At 59.3% G+C, this 16,615-nt stretch overlaps 2 protein-coding genes across 7 annotated transcripts; one reads left to right on the forward strand and one right to left on the reverse strand.

Moving 5' to 3' along the window:
• Positions 1–232: 232 nt before the first annotated feature.
• LOC105470461 (opioid related nociceptin receptor 1) lies at positions 233–14,887 on the reverse strand. Of its 6 annotated transcripts, XM_071078988.1 has the most exons (7): positions 12,989–14,887; positions 12,516–12,610; positions 12,143–12,259; positions 8,407–8,579; positions 7,575–7,840; positions 2,748–3,103; positions 233–2,627 (listed from the first exon to the last, which is right to left on the reverse strand). In XM_071078988.1, exons 5-7 carry the CDS (start codon positions 7,805–7,807, stop codon positions 2,104–2,106), a joined length of 1,113 nt encoding a protein of 370 aa, XP_070935089.1. In that variant the 5' UTR covers positions 7,808–7,840; positions 8,407–8,579; positions 12,143–12,259; positions 12,516–12,610; positions 12,989–14,887; the 3' UTR covers positions 233–2,103. The 6 variants fall into 6 exon arrangements, with proteins under 6 accessions (XP_070935089.1, XP_070935090.1, XP_024645124.1 ...); XM_071078989.1 differs by lacking the exon at positions 12,143–12,259; XM_024789356.2 differs by having other exon boundaries at positions 12,143–12,610.
• On the forward strand, positions 14,161–15,708 carry LOC105470460 (LKAAEAR motif containing 1). The gene is made up of 4 exons (XM_071078991.1): positions 14,161–14,218; positions 14,866–15,276; positions 15,378–15,500; positions 15,590–15,708. The coding sequence occupies exons 2-4, from the start codon at positions 14,875–14,877 to the stop codon at positions 15,647–15,649; spliced, it is 585 nt and encodes a 194-aa protein (XP_070935092.1). The 5' UTR covers positions 14,161–14,218; positions 14,866–14,874; the 3' UTR covers positions 15,650–15,708.
• The last annotated feature ends 907 nt before the right edge of the window (positions 15,709–16,615 follow it).

The following is a 16,615-nucleotide window of genomic DNA, read 5'->3' on the forward strand; positions in this document are numbered from 1 at the left end:
GAAGAAAAGGTAACAGCCCGGCCAACACACCATTAACTGGCTTCAACTCTCCCCAGGGTTGCAGCCTCCTGGAGGACCCTTCACTGAGGACAGAGCCCAGCCTGTTGAGCAGCACAGGACAAGTGCAAGAACTCAGCCTAAACCCCATAGCCTCCTCCCACTCACGTGCCAATCCCAGAAAAGTCACCCCAAAGGCAAATCCCCAGGTGGCAGGAGCCAGGAACACCTGTCATGAAGATACCCAGCCAGTGAGCAGGTGTTTATTAGGGTCCTTTTTCATTACCCCAGAGACAGACCCAGGGCTGGCCGCGTGCACAGGAAGTAACGATTGCCACATGCATAAATACGTGAAGATGCACATTACGTCAGCACAGAGTCACAAAACACTTAGCCTTGGCAAGAAAACACTGTAGCTAGGCAGCTCCCGCTCTCAGAGACTCCTGCCACAGATGTCACGGAGACAGCAGGGGCCTCCCCAGGGACAGTCCCCACGGCCTAGACTCCCCAGAGCTGGAGGAGCAGCCCAGGCTCTGTGGTGAGACGGCCATCACTTCCTGTTCTTGGCAGGAGCCTAAGGTTACCTGGCCAAGGTCTTGATGGAAAAATGAGTTTTTACAATGTTGCAGGTCTTTTAATAGTTCGTCTGTAGGAAGTGCATTTGCAAAGTCACCAACCTGCAGCTGCCATCTGTAGACCAGGAAGGGTGATTCTCTGGTTGACCACAGCAGGGCATCCCCTGAGGTACAGAGACCCCCTCCCACCCCCACAGTGTTCTCACAGCCGGTACAGCGCTTGCAGTTTGGCTCAAGCAAGCCCCGGCAAGCCCCACCCCCATGCTGGCTCTGCTGTGAAGCCATCCTCTCGCTGGGCGGCAAGTTCAGGCCCTACGCAGAGCCACCTTGAGGCTTGTAAATGAAGCAGGCGTCACCAGAGCAGGCCTCCGCTGTGGCCACCGGCTTCTCCTTCCGCACAGCTTCCCCCGCAACACAGCTCCCCCAAAACACTGCACGGCCACTGACCTCCGGCTTCAAGCAAAGGAGAGGCTGTGAGGGGAGCCCTGGGAGGATGTGGAGACCCCCCGGGAGGATGTGGAGACCCCCAGAGAATCCTCTCCCACCCTGCTACAAACAGCAGTCGAGACCAGGAAAACGAGGCCTCTACTTTGTGAACAACAGGCTGCCCATGTGGTCACACGGCGTCTTCCTCCTGAGACACCTGCCACACACCGAGAAGCAGAGCTCGGTTGACGGTCCACAGCATGACAGTTCATTGCACTGCTGGAGGGAATGGGCCAGGGCCTCCCGTGGGTCTCCTGAAGGGAAAGGGGGGTTGGACCCAGAGCCAAGCTCAGTCAGGGATGAGGCCTGCACAGTGCAGCACACAGGAAACCTTCAGAGGTGCGGCTGGCCCAGGACCAGCTCGGGGTCTGCAGCCAGGGACAGCCAGCCCACCTGGACACTCTCCTGGGGTGGCCCTGGCTGCACAGGTGGAGTCAGAACGGGCGAGTCCTCCTGGTGGCGGCTCCAAGCTCAGGGCAAGTCCCACCCCAAAGAAATGCTGCCTGTTGGACTTCCCGGGCAGCGCCAAGTCTGTCCAGCTGCCCTGAGGAGACGTCCCAGGGCTGAAGGCAGCTGGAGCCCTGCCATGCAAACAGCACACAGCACGTAGGGTGCACAGGACGACACAGCCGCTGCTCCTCCTCCGGGTGCGCCCACCCAGGGTTCTGCCAACACAGCAGCAGAGAGGCCAAGAGTCACGTGAAGCACGGGCAGGGAGGGGCACGGGCTCCAGTCGCGGCCGTCTAGCAGCACGGCAGCTGCTTCCAGGTGGGTCTTTGTGTCACCTCAGCCATGCACCAGGCGGGCAGCTTTAGTCTGTCTGGGGCCACGGAGGTAGCCCTAACGCTCTGACCTGTCCCATGATGTCACTAGGTCCTCCTCTGGGACCAAGTGTCCCTGGCCCACAGGGAAAAGCCCATCCAAGGCTCTGGATGCTCAGGGCTCAGGGTGTGTCAGCCTAGAGAGCAGTGACTTGTGTGAGCTCCGTGTTGGGCGTAGATGGGCTCTGCGGGCTGACGGGCACCATAGGCAGGTCCACGCCTAGTCACGCGGGCCGCGGTACCGTCTCAGAGGTCTTGCAGGCCAGGGCCACATCTTTGGCAATGCTGCGCACACGGTCAGACACCTGCACCTCCCGGCGCAGGGCAGAGGCACAGCAGAACTTGCGGAAGCAGGCCTTGAAGTTCTCATCCAGGAAGGCATAGAGGATGGGGTTGAGGCAGCTGTTGACGTAGCCCAGGGCCGTGCAGAAACGCAGAATGGCCACGGCAGTCTCGCTGCCTGGCTGCACTCCCAGCCCTTGGACCAGCACAAAGACCTGGACAGGCGTCCAGCAGCCCACGAACACAGCCACCACCACCAGCACCAGCCGAGTGATGCGCCGCAGGTTCCGGTCCTTCTCCCGGGAGCCCGAGAGCAGGCGGACTCCGCGGAGCCTCCGGATCATGAGGCTGTAGCAGACGGAGATGATGAGCACGGGGACAATGAAGGAGAAGAGGAAGATGCAGACGGCAAACACAGGGCCCCAGTAGTCCTGTGGGGCAGGGATCTCCACCAGGCACTCGATCTCTGCAGGGAGAGAAGTGGGGTCAGAGTGGGCCCAGGAGACGTGGAGGGCAAGTGGGCCCAGAGGAGCCACCCAGGAGCCGTGGAGAGCCTGGTGAGGGGAGGAGGGGACACCCCACTGACCTTCATCCTCGACCTGTGCCGAGCCCATGATGGCAACAGGAACACCAACAACAGAGGCCAGGGCCCAGATGGCCACATTGACAGCCTGGGCTTTGCTGGATGTGCGGACGTCGAGGGCGCGGATGGGGTGGCAGATGGCTACGTAGCGATCCACACTCATGGCAGTCAGGGTGAAGGTGCTGGTGAACATGTTGTAGTAGTCAATGGCAATGACTGTCTTGCACAGGGCATTCCCAAACGGCCAGAAGCCCAGGAGGATGTCTGTGCCCTGGAAGGGCAGCGTCAGCAGGACCAGAGTGTCTGCCAGGGCCAGGTTAAAGATGTAAATATTGGTGGCTGTCTTCATTTTGGTGTGCCTGCAGAGTAGAGGAAGAAGAAAGGCTTCACTTGGCTATGCCGGCTGGACCGGGCAGCAAAGGGCAAGGGGCTCGTCTTGGCCACCGCAAGCTACACTGGTCCTGAGTCCCTTAACATCAGAGTTCCCATGGGGGCTTGGTAAGTGACAGCTCCTGGACCCAACCTGAGACTCACTGAGTCAGTCTCAGGGGATGGAACCTGGCATCAGACATCTTCACCAGCTCTTCAAGTGACTCTGACACACACAAAAGGATTCCAAGCCTTAAACACGAGTCTACTTTACAGGGGTCAAGGCATGTAGGGTACGAGAACACACCCCAGACTCCACGGGAGCGAAGGGTTAGAGCCCTAAGGGAAAAAGCCTGCTCTCCTTGCTTTTGAGTCCCCTCAGAGACCCTTCACAGACTCAAATGCTGACCCTACAGTTGCCAGAGGTTTCTGAGAGCTCCGGAATCTATAAGAACATACCAAAAGGCTTCCAAGTCCACACTGCTATCTAGCAACGGAGACAGAAAATGGTGACATGGACAGGAGGGATGCTAATAAGGTATGATTGTATCCAAGCACCTGAAAAGGTGCTGGAAAGGGCTGGGAAAGTTGTTGGTGGTTAATAAATTTTTGTTAAATCAGTTAATGGTTGTAATATTTGGGGGGGGATTATGGTGGTGGTGGTGGTGATGATGGTAGTGATCATGGTGGTGACGGTGATGATGATGGTGATGGTGATGATGGTGGTGGTGATAGGATGGTGATGATGGTGATGATGATGAACGTGATGGTGGTGATAGTGGTGATGGTGATGATGATGGTGATGACGATGAACGTGATGGTGGTGATAGTGGTGATGGTGATGATGATGGTGATGATGGTGATGATGGTGATGATTATGAATGTAATGGTGGTGGTGGTGGTGGTGATGGTGATGATGGTGATGATGATGACAATGAACGTGATGGTGGTGGTGGTGGTGGTGGTGATGATGATGGTGATGATGAACGTGATGGTGATGGTGGTGGTGGTGGTGGTGGTGGTGGTGATGGTGATGATGGTGTCACGTGATGGTGATGACTGTGATGATGGTGGTGGCGGCGGTATTGGCAGTGGCAGCAGCACCCGAGATGACACTATTCTATGTCAGTTTAGCTGCCTCGAGGAAATATGGGGCTCAGTTCTGCCTCTTAGAGAGGGATTATGAATAAGCACAAAGAGGCCGCAATTACAAAGAGAAAACAACAATGACAATGATTATGGCAAATACCTGTGCCAAGCTCTTCCGGGGAATTTATGTCATTGAAGATTTACAAAAATGCTACTTTGATCCCCACTCTATAGAGGAAGAAACTGAGGCCTACAGGATCTATGTTGTTTTTTTAAGGCCTTAGAGCTGGTAAAAAGCAGGGCAGGGCTCAGAACAGAGTGTTTCTGACTCCTGGGATGGTCACCCCAGCCCACTGGCTCACAACATGCTGCCTCTTGGGCCAGTGTGGCCACAGCAGCCCCTGAGCATCGCTCTCTCTGGGGACTCTGCCCAGCAACATGACCTTCCCTGCCTGCTCTAATCCAAGAAGTGCCTCTGAGAGGTTGAACACCTCAGTGTAGAGGAGAAAGACAGTAGAGAAGCGGTAACAGCCGGAAAGGTGCTCAAGCACAGGGACTGCCCCAGGCCGCCGCACTCCTCAGCCGTGACGCGCCAGCCAGCCACGAAGGGACATGCACATCACGGAGCAACCTCCGTGGAGCCTCCCTTAGGAGTCAGCTCTGGGGAGGGGCAGCTGTTCTTCCCACTCTCTCGTCTGACCACGCAACACCTGCACACATGCGCACACACACACGCACACACACGCGCGCGCACACACACGCACGCACACCCACACACACGCACGCACACACGCACACACACGCGCACACACACGCACACACATATACACGTGGTTACATGGTCCACCTTGCTCACTTTCCAGATGGGAAAAACAAGGCCCAGAGGGGAACAGCTTTTCTCAGGGACACTAAGAGGACAGGGCTGGGATGGTGGCAGCTTAAACACCCCCACTACCCTGTCCTGCCTCTACCTACATAACACCTCTGGTTGGGACCCTTTGAGGTTATAAGGAGGGAACACTTGCTTTAGAGCCCTGGACACTGTCTTCAGAACTGCCTTTTTCTGGGTCCAGGCAAATATCCTGGACCAATAAGAAACCTCATTCCAGCTGTCAGTCATCTTCCTGCTGAAGCACCACCCATAACCCCCCACTGCCTGAAGAACAGAGTTCCCCCACCCGGGCCTTCAGGATCCCACCTGCTGTCCCCAGGCCCTTCAGTTCTCTCTCCTCTGGATGGATTGGGGTCCGTCATTTCCTCTGCTCAATCGACAATCCATGTGAAGGTTTCCTTGTTCACCCCCACACTGATCCCATGCTGTGCCCATGCTGTCCCCAATGCTATCCCCCTGCTATCCCCCCACTATCCCCCTCACTACCCCCCCACACTATCCGCCTCATGCTATCCCCCCACTATCCCCCTCACTACCCCCCCACACTATCCACCTCATGCTATCCCCCCACTATCCCCCTCACTACCCCCCCACACTATCCGCTTCATGCTATCCCCCCACTATCCCCCTCACTACCCCCCACACTATCCGCCTCATGCTATTCCCCCACTATCCCCCTCACTACTCCCCCACACTATCCGCCTCATGCTATCCCCCCACTATCCCCCTCACTACCCCCCACACTATCCGCCTCATGCTATCCCCCCACTATCCCCCTCACTACTCCCCCACACTATCCGCCTCATGCTATCCCCCCACTATCCCCCTCACTACCCCCCCACACTATCCGCCTCATGCTATTCCCCCACTATCCCCCTCACTACCCCCCCCACACTATCCGCCTCATGCTATCCCCTCACTACCCCCCCACACTATCCACCTCATGCTATACCCCCACTATCCCCCCCCACACTATCCGCCTCATGCTATCCCCCCACTATCCCCCTCACTACCCCCCCACACTATCCGCCTCATGCTATCCCCCCACTATCCCCCTCACTACCCCCCCACACTATCCGCCTCATGCTATCCCCCCACTATCCCCCTCACTACCCCCCCACACTATCCGCCTCATGCTATCCCCCACTATCCCCCTCACTACCCCCTCACACTATCTGCCTCATGCTATCCCCCCACTATCCCCCTCACTACTCCCCCACACTATCCGCCTCATGCTATCCCCCCACTATCCCCCTCACTAACCCCCCCACACTATCCGCCTCATGCTATCCCCCCACTATCCCCCTCACTACCCCCCCACACTATCCGCCTCATGCTATCCCCCCACTATCCCCCTCACTACCCCCCCACACTATCCGCCTCATGCTATTCCCCCACTATCCCCCTCACTACTCCCCCACACTATCCGCCTCATGCTATCCCCCCACTATCCCCCTCATTACCCCCTCACACTATCTGCCTTATGCTATCCCCCCATTATCCCCCAGCTCCCCCCCACTGTCCCCCACACTATCCCGCCATGCTATCCCCCTGTTATCTCCCTGGCTGCTCCCTGCTGTCCCCCACAGTATCCCCCACACTATCCCCCTGGCTGCTCTCCACTATCCCCCTGCACTGCCCCCCACACTGCTCCCCACACTGCCCCCCCACTGCCCCCCACACTGCCCTCGCACTGCCCCCCTACTGCCCCACACACTGCCCCCCGCACTGCCCCCCGCACTGTCCCCCGCACTGCCCCCCGCACTGTCCCCCCACTGCCCCCCACTGCCCCTGCACTGCCCCCCACTGCCCCACACACTGCCCCCCGCACTGCCCCCCACACTGCTCCACACGCTGCTCCCCACACTGTCCCCACACTGCCCCCCACCTGCCCCCACACTATCCCCTTGGCTGCCCTCCATTATCCCCCTGCACTGCTTCCCACACTGTCCCCGCACTGCTCCCTCAACCGCAACTATCAGCTGCCCTCTCTTTGGCCCCCACAAGTTTTCCCATCTCTGAGCACCAACAGATGATGGGCTCAGCCACACACACCTGCCATAAGCAGGAGCCCTGGAACCTGAGAAGGGGTTTCAGGACTGTCCCAGCACCAGCCCCTGCGCCTCCCTTCACCCATCTGGGGAATGGGCTGAAAAGAGCCTCTCACAGGGCCGCTGTGGGGTCTCATAAGGTCATTGAAGCAGACAGCTTGATACAGAGCCTGGTCCACAGCTCAAACCAGGGGTCAGGGTGGTGACGCCTCTACCTGGGACAGAATGGGGTGGGCCAGGGCCAGCCCCTCCCCTCCCCTCCCTGGGGCCTCAGGATTGACCCTGCCTCCTGGACAGGGTCCAACAAATTGAATGGGGGAAGCAGGAAATCAACACCTGCTCAGGCCCGTCCAGAACAGCCTCCGCCTCAGCTTCCCCCTCTGCAGCTGTGTGGGACTCAGCAGACAGGAACCTCGTGGCCCAGCCTACCTGAGGATGACGTACATGACGAGGCAGTTCCCCAGGAGCCCCCCGACACACACGGCCAGGTAGAGCCCCACGATGGTGACCTTGAGCCCGAGGGGCAGGAAGGCGCTGTGACTGGCATTGAGCAGCAGATGCGGAGGCAGCAGACTGTGGTTGGGACTGAGGAGGGACAGGTTGCCCTGAAGGTGGCTGCCATAGATAACCTCCCAGAATGGGGCGGGGAAGAGAGGCTCCATGCCACTGCCCTGCAAATCCACTCAGTGCAGCACCTGGGACAGAGCACAGACAAGTGGCTGCAGTGCCAGACACACGCCCAGCCGAGGCCTCACAACCCAGCACGTGCAGCCCAGCAGGCACGTGGACCCCCACACTGGGCAGGCACAGGCACGGAGGTACACGGGCACACAGAACACACAGGCACACATGCACAGGCAGGGGCACATGGAGACACGAGGACACAAAGACACACATGCACCCGCAAGGACACAGTCTCGTTCGGTTTAAAGACTCACATACAGGCTGCCTGGAGGCAGTTACACCCCAGGACACTGTCCACCCGCAGGGACTCATGAACACACAGCCACTCGTTGTGTTCACAGGCACAGGGATGCAGGGACACACGTCACACACACAGACACACAGAAATGTCCAAACCTGCCCTCATGCACACGCAGGCACAAAAGAGACAGACACACCCAGAAACGCTTGGGACCCAGCCTTCCTCCTGGGAGCACAGCTTCCTCCTGCTCCCCCGCCCTGCTTTGCTGCAGTCTGTCAGCAGGACCCCCACCGGACCTCCAGCTCCCACCCGACCTCCAGCGGCTCAGGTCCTTACCTCTGCAACCTCCTTGGGAGCTGGGACCACCGTGGAGACCCCCACCCTCAGCCAGCCGGCAGTCTGGCACAGGTGCAGAGCAGGGTAGAAGAGGCCCAGCCGCCACTCGCCTCAGTACAGGATCTTCTCAGCAGACGCCAGACCAGACGCAGCAGCAGAGTGAGCCCGGCAGCCTGAAGCAGAGGGGAGGAGGAGGAGGAGGAGGAGGAGGCTGCAGCTCCAGAGGGGGAGGGGCTACGCAGGCTGGAGGAGTGGGGGGGCTGCGGAAAGGTGGGTCACCGTGCCCAGGGCTGCGCCGGCCCCACACCGAAAGGGGACAGACACACAGACAGAGATGAACAAGGAGGCTCGGACCCACAGACCCCAGACAGAGACGCACACACAGCCCAGGATACATGGACAGAGATGCCCATGGGTTCACAGACACAGGACAGAGAGACACACACCAGGACACACAGACTCACACCCAGGGACGGAGTCTCAGGGAGACACACACGGAGACATGCTCACAGACTCGGACACACAGACACGGGGCCACGACTCATACAGAGACACAGCCTTGGACAGACTGGCCCGGACCCCGCAGTTGGGCTCCCAGCACCCCAAAATGCCCCCACCTGGCCAGCTCTTGGCAGATCAAAGCTTCATTGTAAACACGCAGGCAAGATGCTTGGGTCCAGGACACGGTACTGGCCCGGCACCTACTGTGTGCTCCTGGAGCTCAGTCACCCCACTGTACCCGGCCACTGCTAGAGCATGAAGCCTCAGAGGTGTGAGGCCGCCTGTCAGAGTGTCAGAGACAGGGTTGAAACGCCAAGGGCACCTCTGCCACAGCTGGGTCCCAGATCAATGCCTGAGCATCACTCCCTCAGACAGGCCCCTGGCACCCACACAGCTGAACGGTTCCTTTAGAGGTGCCTCCTTCTCAGCTCAGGGTCCCATGCCTGATCCACTGAGATGAAAGGTCACAGGTCAAGGCTGTCTGGGTGACCCCTGAGCTGAATCACCAGCTCCCACCCCGTCATGGGGTCGTACTTCCTGCACGAGCTTTGAAGGAGAACCAGACCTGTCCCCACACAGCTCAGACCCTGCTCAGAGCACCTTCTCCAAGAGTGGGGACCTGGTTGCTAGGCAACTGGCAGCAGGGTTGCTAGGATACCTGGCAAATCAGGAGAGGATGGAACAGGCAGATGCCCCAGGACCCAGCATCCCTCGCTGTCCCCCAGGACTTATCCCTGCATCTTCATGGCAACCAAGACTCAGGGACACGTGTGAAGGCACGGGGCACGTCAACAGAGACACTCAAGGGACACATGGGGACACACATTCCTGCAAACACACAAACAGATGCCCAGACAGGCATACGGGTGAACACACAGACACATGGTTACACACTCAGAAATGCAGACACTCACAGGGATGCACAAACACATCAAACACACGGGCCACACACGTGCAAGATGACGCCAAGGTGCACACAGGCACATGGGTAGACCTAGAGTGTGCATGGCACCTTCAGGAACAGGCAGACACAGGCCAAGGCCCTCCGACACCCAGAGGACCCACACATGCACAAACACACTCTCCAGGCAAAGCTCAAGGATGAGCCCCCTGACCTCAGGAGCCGAGAGGGGGCAGAAATCCAGGCAGGCTTGGACTCCTGCAGTCCCCAGCCCCAGCTGGGCTCACCAAGATCTGAGCAGGAGACCCTAGACCCTCCTACCCCAGCTTCCTGAGCCTGCCTTCCAGCCTGGGACCCAGCCTGGGCACTGCAGGCACTGAGGGTGGGCAGAGCTGAGGCCTTGTAAGGGAAGGACAAAGGAGCCCCACCTCATGTCCCCCGCCCAGGAACCAGTGTCAGAGGCCAGGGCAGAGCGCGGGACACAGGCACCTCATCCCTGCTACTGCAGACACCTCTCCCTCAGCATGTCTGCCTGCCACCTGGGTCACCCCCAAAACTTCCTCCCTACAGCCAGAGAGGGGGAGGATGAGGGGTTGAGATGGGGAGGAGGAGGAAAGGGAAAGGAGCAGGGAGGAAGTATGGAGAGATCAAGAGGGAGGATGGGTAAGGAAGGAGGGGAGAAGGGGGAGGAAAACACATTGGGGATAGAAGGAAGACAGGAAGAAAGGAGGGGGGATGAGGTCTGACCTAGCTCCCTGACTCCCACCTCTTTTGACCCCAAGCCTTCTCACCCAGCAATAGCAACCAGCCACCTGCACCCCCACCAAGGCAGCTCCCAGCTCTGCCTTGCCTGGCCTTTCAGGAGTCAATAGAGACCTCAACTCCCTTTGTGGGAGCCGTTCAGTGTCCAGCAGAAGGCCATGGCCTCCCCAGTCCAGGTGTTCACAATCTTATAATGTGTTTCCTTGAACTACCTGTGTGTTCTGTGTCATCCTGCCCTGACATGCTCATAACCACAGAACCCGGGACAGCTCCTCCCTCCCTTGTGCCTGCTGCAAACCACCTGCACAGACCCTGACACCCTGAACAGCCTAGGCCCCCTGCACAAAACCTGCCCCCCACCCACATAGACCCTGCCCCCTGCACTGACCCTGTGCACCTGCCTGCACACAACCTGTTCCCCCTGCAAAGATCCTGCCCCCTTGCAAAGACGCTGGCCACTCTTCAAAGACGCTGGCCTCCCTGCACACATCCTACCCCTTGCGCAGATCCTGACCACACCTGCAAAGATCTAGTCCCCCCGAACTCCGGCACAGACTGTGCCCCCACCCCACACAGATGCTATCCCCCTGCATAGATCTTGGTCCCTCTGTACAGATCCTGCTCTCCCTGGACAGGTCCTGTCCCCCCACTCCCTTGAACAGACACTGACTCCCAATGTAGATCCTACCCACTGCACAGATCCTGGCCCCGATGCAAAGATTCTGCACCCTGCACAGGTTCTGTCACCTCCTAAAAGTCCTCACTGCAGAGACTCTTGCCCCCATGCAGAGATCCTGGCCTCGATGCACGATCCTGGCCCCTTGCATGGATCCTGCCCCACCCCAGCCAGCTCTAGTCCTACCTCCTCCAAGAAGCCCCAGGACCCCCAGCCCTCGGAACTTTCCTAACTTGGCCATGATTCAGTAATACGGCTGCCAGGCTAGGCCTGTGAGCTCTGGTCTCAGCAGGCATCCTCTGAGAACATGGTCAATGGACCCCGCAGAGACCCGCAGGAGACAGGCGCCTGGCCCCTCACAGGCACAGTCTTAGAGGAAAGGACAGGCCTGGTCACCTGGCCAGGGGAGTGGCCAGGTGTGACACTGACTATGCTCCCTGGGGTTGGCAGGGGTCCAGCCCCAGACCCAGAAAGGCTCCCACAGAGGAGAGCTGGTGGTGCAGATGAAACGGTCCAGGTTTCTCTAGACCCCGAACAGAGTCCTGCCCTCCCCCAACCTGCCAAGGATGGGGTGGTCTCTCCAGAAAGGGGAAGGTAGAATCAGGGTCCTATATGGAATATATATGTCATGCAAGAGATAGCAAGAGACACATGTTATATGAGGGAGCAAGACAACCTCAAACACACATGTCCTAAGCAGGCAAAACAACAGGCGAGCATACTAGGGATAGCCCAAGACATGATACGGTGACACGTGAATGACAGCACAGAACTTGCGTCCATGAAATACGGTCAAAGCCTGACACAGGCTGCTCTTGGAGCTCCTGGGTATTTGGGCAGGCCTAGGTTCCGGGTGAGATTCACACCTACTCACCAGGCAGATACACACACCTCACCTTCATCCAGTGACTCAGAATCAGACGGCAGCTGGAGCACTGTCCTTCGTCCTCACCACTCCCATCCCCGGGGCAGGCACAGTCTACCCCCTCCTTCCACAGGTTCACCACCCTGGGCTGGCCAAGTACCAGAATCAAAGCAGAGCGTCTGGCAGCCCCACACATTGCAGCCATCCCGTGGGGAAGCCAGTCACCAGGCCACACATTTGTACTATTTAAAAAGTGAAAGAATTTTAACAATTCTGAGTTTCATCAGAATAAATTACTTTGTCTTTGTGATCTAAACTTTACAAAATTTATATACAATGGCAAAAAAATTGAGTTGTAGCTTCTCAATATAATGTTAAACTTTGTAGTCATTAATAAAGCTTACTAATTTGACTTGAAGGTTCATTGTCAGGCCTTGGCAGGAATAAACATGCTTTTAGATCTCAGCATTTCCGTTAGCCCTTGAAAAACACGTGAATCCTGGGGACAGAAACAGATGGGAGGTGTCGGCCTGCTGGGTCCCTCACAGTTCCTGGACCCCAAACACACAGAGAACGCCTCCCTCCCTGAAGAACTGCAAATGTGTGGAGAAACGGCAGGGGTGAGGAATGTGAGCCAGGTAGGTCCCGGGAGAACCTGCTGGGAATTATGGTCTAGGGGGTGTCAAGGTTTTCCAGTCCTATTAAAACAGAAGAAGGTTACAAGCCCCTTTGTGCAGAACAGAAGAACATTCCCTTACTCCCTGCATTAACTCCCCCACAAACACCAAGAGCCAGAAAGTGTCCCACCCATGTGTCCCCCGGCCCGGACCCAGGGAAGCTGAGAGGATGGCCCAGGTCCCTGTCTCAAAGGACTCACCCCTATGGGAGGACAAAAGCTGCCCGGAGGAAACAGCTGCTGGGTGAGCATCCCTACGCAGTCACTGCTGCTTCCAGAAACCAAGGACCTTCCTCAAGCCAGGCTGGTGCTGCAGCCCAGGCAGGACCCCAAAGGCACCTGCAGGAGGGGAGGGAACAGCACCAGGAAGGACCTTCTGGGGAGCAGTAAAAGCTTGAGGGCTGGAAGGATGGGCCTAGCCACAGGATGGGGTGCCGGCTCGGGGTCATAGGGCTGAATGTCAAAGTTTACCCTCTTACTGAGAGGTCAGGGCGGTCTCCCAAAAGGAATGGGAACACCCAACAGCCTCCTGCCAAAAGGCCGGAGCCTCAGCTAAGACCCTGCTTCTCAGCTAGGACAGCCCGACTCCCAGACTCCCAGGTTCCCAACTCCCAGCAAGGTGCCCCAGCGGCAGGTCTGTGAATGTAGAGAGAGTACAGACGTCTCATGGAAGTAACAGATAGGTAACAGACTGGGCTTTATGCACTAATCTTTGCCTAATTTAAACTGTGGAATAAGCACGTGAAATTAGTAAATTCTAGAATACACTTATGAAGAAATTATAAAATGATTAGTTAATTGATAATTAGTTACAAAATAAAGGAATGCACTAATAGATTTCCAAAATCTAGTACCTAGGACCCAAGATCCCAAGACACAGGGTTCAGCAAAACCCAGCTCTGGTCCTGGGGGACACCTGGACCCCTGAGACCCCAAACTTGCCCTAGAAGAGGTGAGGGGTCCTGAGTTCTGCCCCATTATCCCTTTCTGTGAACACCAGTGGCTGGGGCCAGGGCCCCCTGGCCATCAGAAAGGAATGGGCCTGAACCACAAAGGTCTCCTCATGGCCGAGGGCCCCACCCACAAAACTAACCCCAAAGACCCCTCAAGCCAGGAACCTGGGCCCACAACCCCTAGGATGGCGCGTCTGCCGCCGCCTGGAAAGGACGCTCACCTAAGCTGGAGAAGCCGGCTCTATGCCTCTATGCCCCGATGGCTCCTATGAGGGGCTCGTCCACGCCCAAGCTCTAACTCAGGGCCCTCCGGAGGGGATCCCGCCCCGCGCCACGACCCGACCTGTCCCACCTGGTCGAGGGAGGGGCAGGACTCCGGTTGCTGGGCAACCGCGTCAACAAGCCCCAGAGAGTCTGGGCTACGCGGAGGTTCCACCGACCAGAGAAGGCAGCAAGTAGAAGGTGCGGGGACCAAGAGGTGGGGACTAGGCCTCGGCTGCTGGAGCTAAGGAGGGGCGGGGGCGTTAGCAGCCGCTGGGGCTGGCAGTGGCTCTGCTTCTGGCACAGAGAGCCCGGCCCTGGCTGGACAAGGTGGCAGATGTAGGCTGGGGCCAGGAAGCAAGGAGCCAGCTGGACTTTTGGACCCTCCCTCCTCTGTCACCTGCCCCCTAGGCTCTGCTCCCCACAACCATCTAGGCCCCGAAGGGGAAGAGCCAACTGTCTGGTGGGAGACCCTGACTGTCGGGGACCGCAGACATAGGGGCACAACGAAGGTCCCCCAGGCGTCACCTAGAGGTCTCCATGTGGGGGGTGGTCTCGGCAGTTTCTCAATTCCAACAGCACAGTCTGTAGGGTAGGAAAGATACTTCCTACAACTGAGTCGATCAGAAAGTTCTAGTTGACTGCAGGACTGAGCAGGATCAGCCGATGGCAGAGCTGCTGGGGACGTGCGCTCGGGAGAGGGAGAGCGCCTGGGCAAAGCTCAGAGGCTGGGGGTGCGGGACTCAAAACCCACTGCGGAGAGCCCAGCGGGCGGGAGCTGGGGCGCACGGTGGGGCCCTGCCGAGGGCGGGAGGGGCCCGGTGCCAGCCCCGGCTCCGACGGGACGCCCTCTTCCCCCCGCAGCGCGGAAGGATGCCGCCGCCGGCGAAGGAGGGCGGGCGCAAGGAACCGCGGGAGCGAAGCGGCAAGAGCGCGCCAGGCGCGGCGCGGGGTGAGGGGCGCGCCAAGTGGGCGCCCGCGACAGAGCCCCCCAAGCCGGGCTGGGCCCTGACGCCGCAGGGGCTAGCGGCCATGCTCCCTGCGCAGCGTCACCGCCATCTGCTCTTCGGCGACCTGCTGGACGACGTGGGCGCGGCCGCCTCCACCTTCCCGTGCGGGTCGGTGGAGCCGGGGTACCGCATGCCCGACCCGCGCACGTGGACGCAGTCGCTGGAGCTGCCCGCTGAGCGCCAGAACCGGCTCCTCGGCGTACTCAAGGCGGCGGAGGCCCGCGGGCGAGTCCGCGCCCTGCGGCTGCGCTACACCCGCATGCGGGTGAGGCGAGGCGGGGGCAGGAGTGAGGAGGGGGCGCCCCCGGAGCGTGGAGCCGGGCGGGTCGGGGCGCGGCGCGCGCTCAGCGACCCCGGGCCCGGCAGGCCGAGGAGATCGCGCTGCTCATCCAGCGGCAGAAGTCCGCGCGCGCCGCCATCCGGCTGGAGCTGTTCCTGCCGCCGCAGCTGAAGCCCACGCGGATCCCGGACCCCCTGGACCGCCAAGAGGTGCCGACAAGCCCCGGTAGGGGCGGGAAGCGGGGAGGGGGCCCCGCCCGCCTCCGCACACGCCGGGCCCCAGCCTCTCTCCCCGGCAGCGGAGGCGTGTGGAGACCATCCTGGAGGAGAACGTGGATGGCAGCATCTTCCCGCGGTGACGGCGACCCAAAGTGTGCGACGCGCCGCAGCCTCCCACATAAAGTTATAATTCTCCGAAGGCGCTCTGGTCTTTCTGCTGCCGCTCCCCAGGACCCCCGAGGGAAGCGGGGAGTATGGACGCTGCCTCTCCCATGCACCTCACAGACATCAGGGTACAGAGAGTGGGGCCTCTCCCAAAAAAGTGGGGAGACGCAAGTGGGTGAGTGTGAAAGTAACAGGTCAGGGACACGCCTACCCCTAATCCCGACCTGCCCCCATTGGCAACCAGGCGTTCTGTGGGTTAATGGGAGGCCCCCAGTCTTGGGGAGGACGGAGAAAGAGCCTGTTTCAGCAAGTCACACCCCCAGAAGCAAAGGTAGCCTCAGCTGCAGTGGCCCTGAGTGCAGGTCATCCCGCCAGGGGGCCGGGGGAGGGCTGTGCTGTGGGCAGCGGAAGTGACCTAAGCTGGCCTTTGAAGAGGCACCAGCTGTGCCCAGAGGACCAAGAGACTGGGAAAGGGGAACCCCTGCTGCCCCCAGAAAAAAAACCCACCCGTGGCCTTCCTTTCCATCCTGAATAGCCTCCTGTGACCCCCTTAATGCCCCACGCCAGACACCCACCCCCCCACACACACCCACATCCCCCACACACACCCACCCCCCCACCCACACCCCCACATCCCCCCCACACACCCACCCCCCCACACACACCCCACATCCCCCCACACACCCACCCCACACACACACACCCCACATCCCCCCACACACCCACCCCCCCCACACACACCCCACATCCCCCCACACACCCACCCCACACACACACACCCACATCCCCCACACACACCCACCCCCCAAACACACACACCCACCCCCCCACACACACACCCCACACACACACACACACACCCCCCACACACACACACACCCACACACACACACCCCCACATCCCCCCCACACCCACCCACCCCACACACACACACCCACAT

The sequence above is a fragment of the Macaca nemestrina genome, chromosome 15, assembly GCF_043159975.1.
Source record: "Macaca nemestrina isolate mMacNem1 chromosome 15, mMacNem.hap1, whole genome shotgun sequence".
Taxonomy (NCBI): Eukaryota; Metazoa; Chordata; class Mammalia; order Primates; family Cercopithecidae; genus Macaca; species Macaca nemestrina.

Bases quoted from the DNA above. Each gene is read 5' to 3' on its own strand.
- LOC105470461 (XM_071078989.1), bottom strand. From the start codon at position 7,807: ATGGAGCCTCTCTTCCCCGCCCCATTCTGGGAGGTTATCTATGGCAGC. The intron at 3,104-7,574 runs GTAGGCTGGGCC...TCTACTCTGCAG, and splicing joins GTCATGTACGTCATCCTCAG to GCACACCAAAATGAAGACAG. The intron at 2,628-2,747 runs GTCAGTGGGGTG...CTCTCCCTGCAG, and splicing joins GGCACAGGTCGAGGATGAAG to AGATCGAGTGCCTGGTGGAG.
- LOC105470460 (XM_071078991.1), top strand. From the start codon at position 14,875: ATGCCGCCGCCGGCGAAGGAGGGCGGGCGCAAGGAACCGCGGGAGCGA. The intron at 15,277-15,377 runs GTGAGGCGAGGC...CGGGCCCGGCAG, and splicing joins TGCGCTACACCCGCATGCGG to GCCGAGGAGATCGCGCTGCT. The intron at 15,501-15,589 runs GTGCCGACAAGC...TCTCCCCGGCAG, and splicing joins ACCCCCTGGACCGCCAAGAG to CGGAGGCGTGTGGAGACCAT.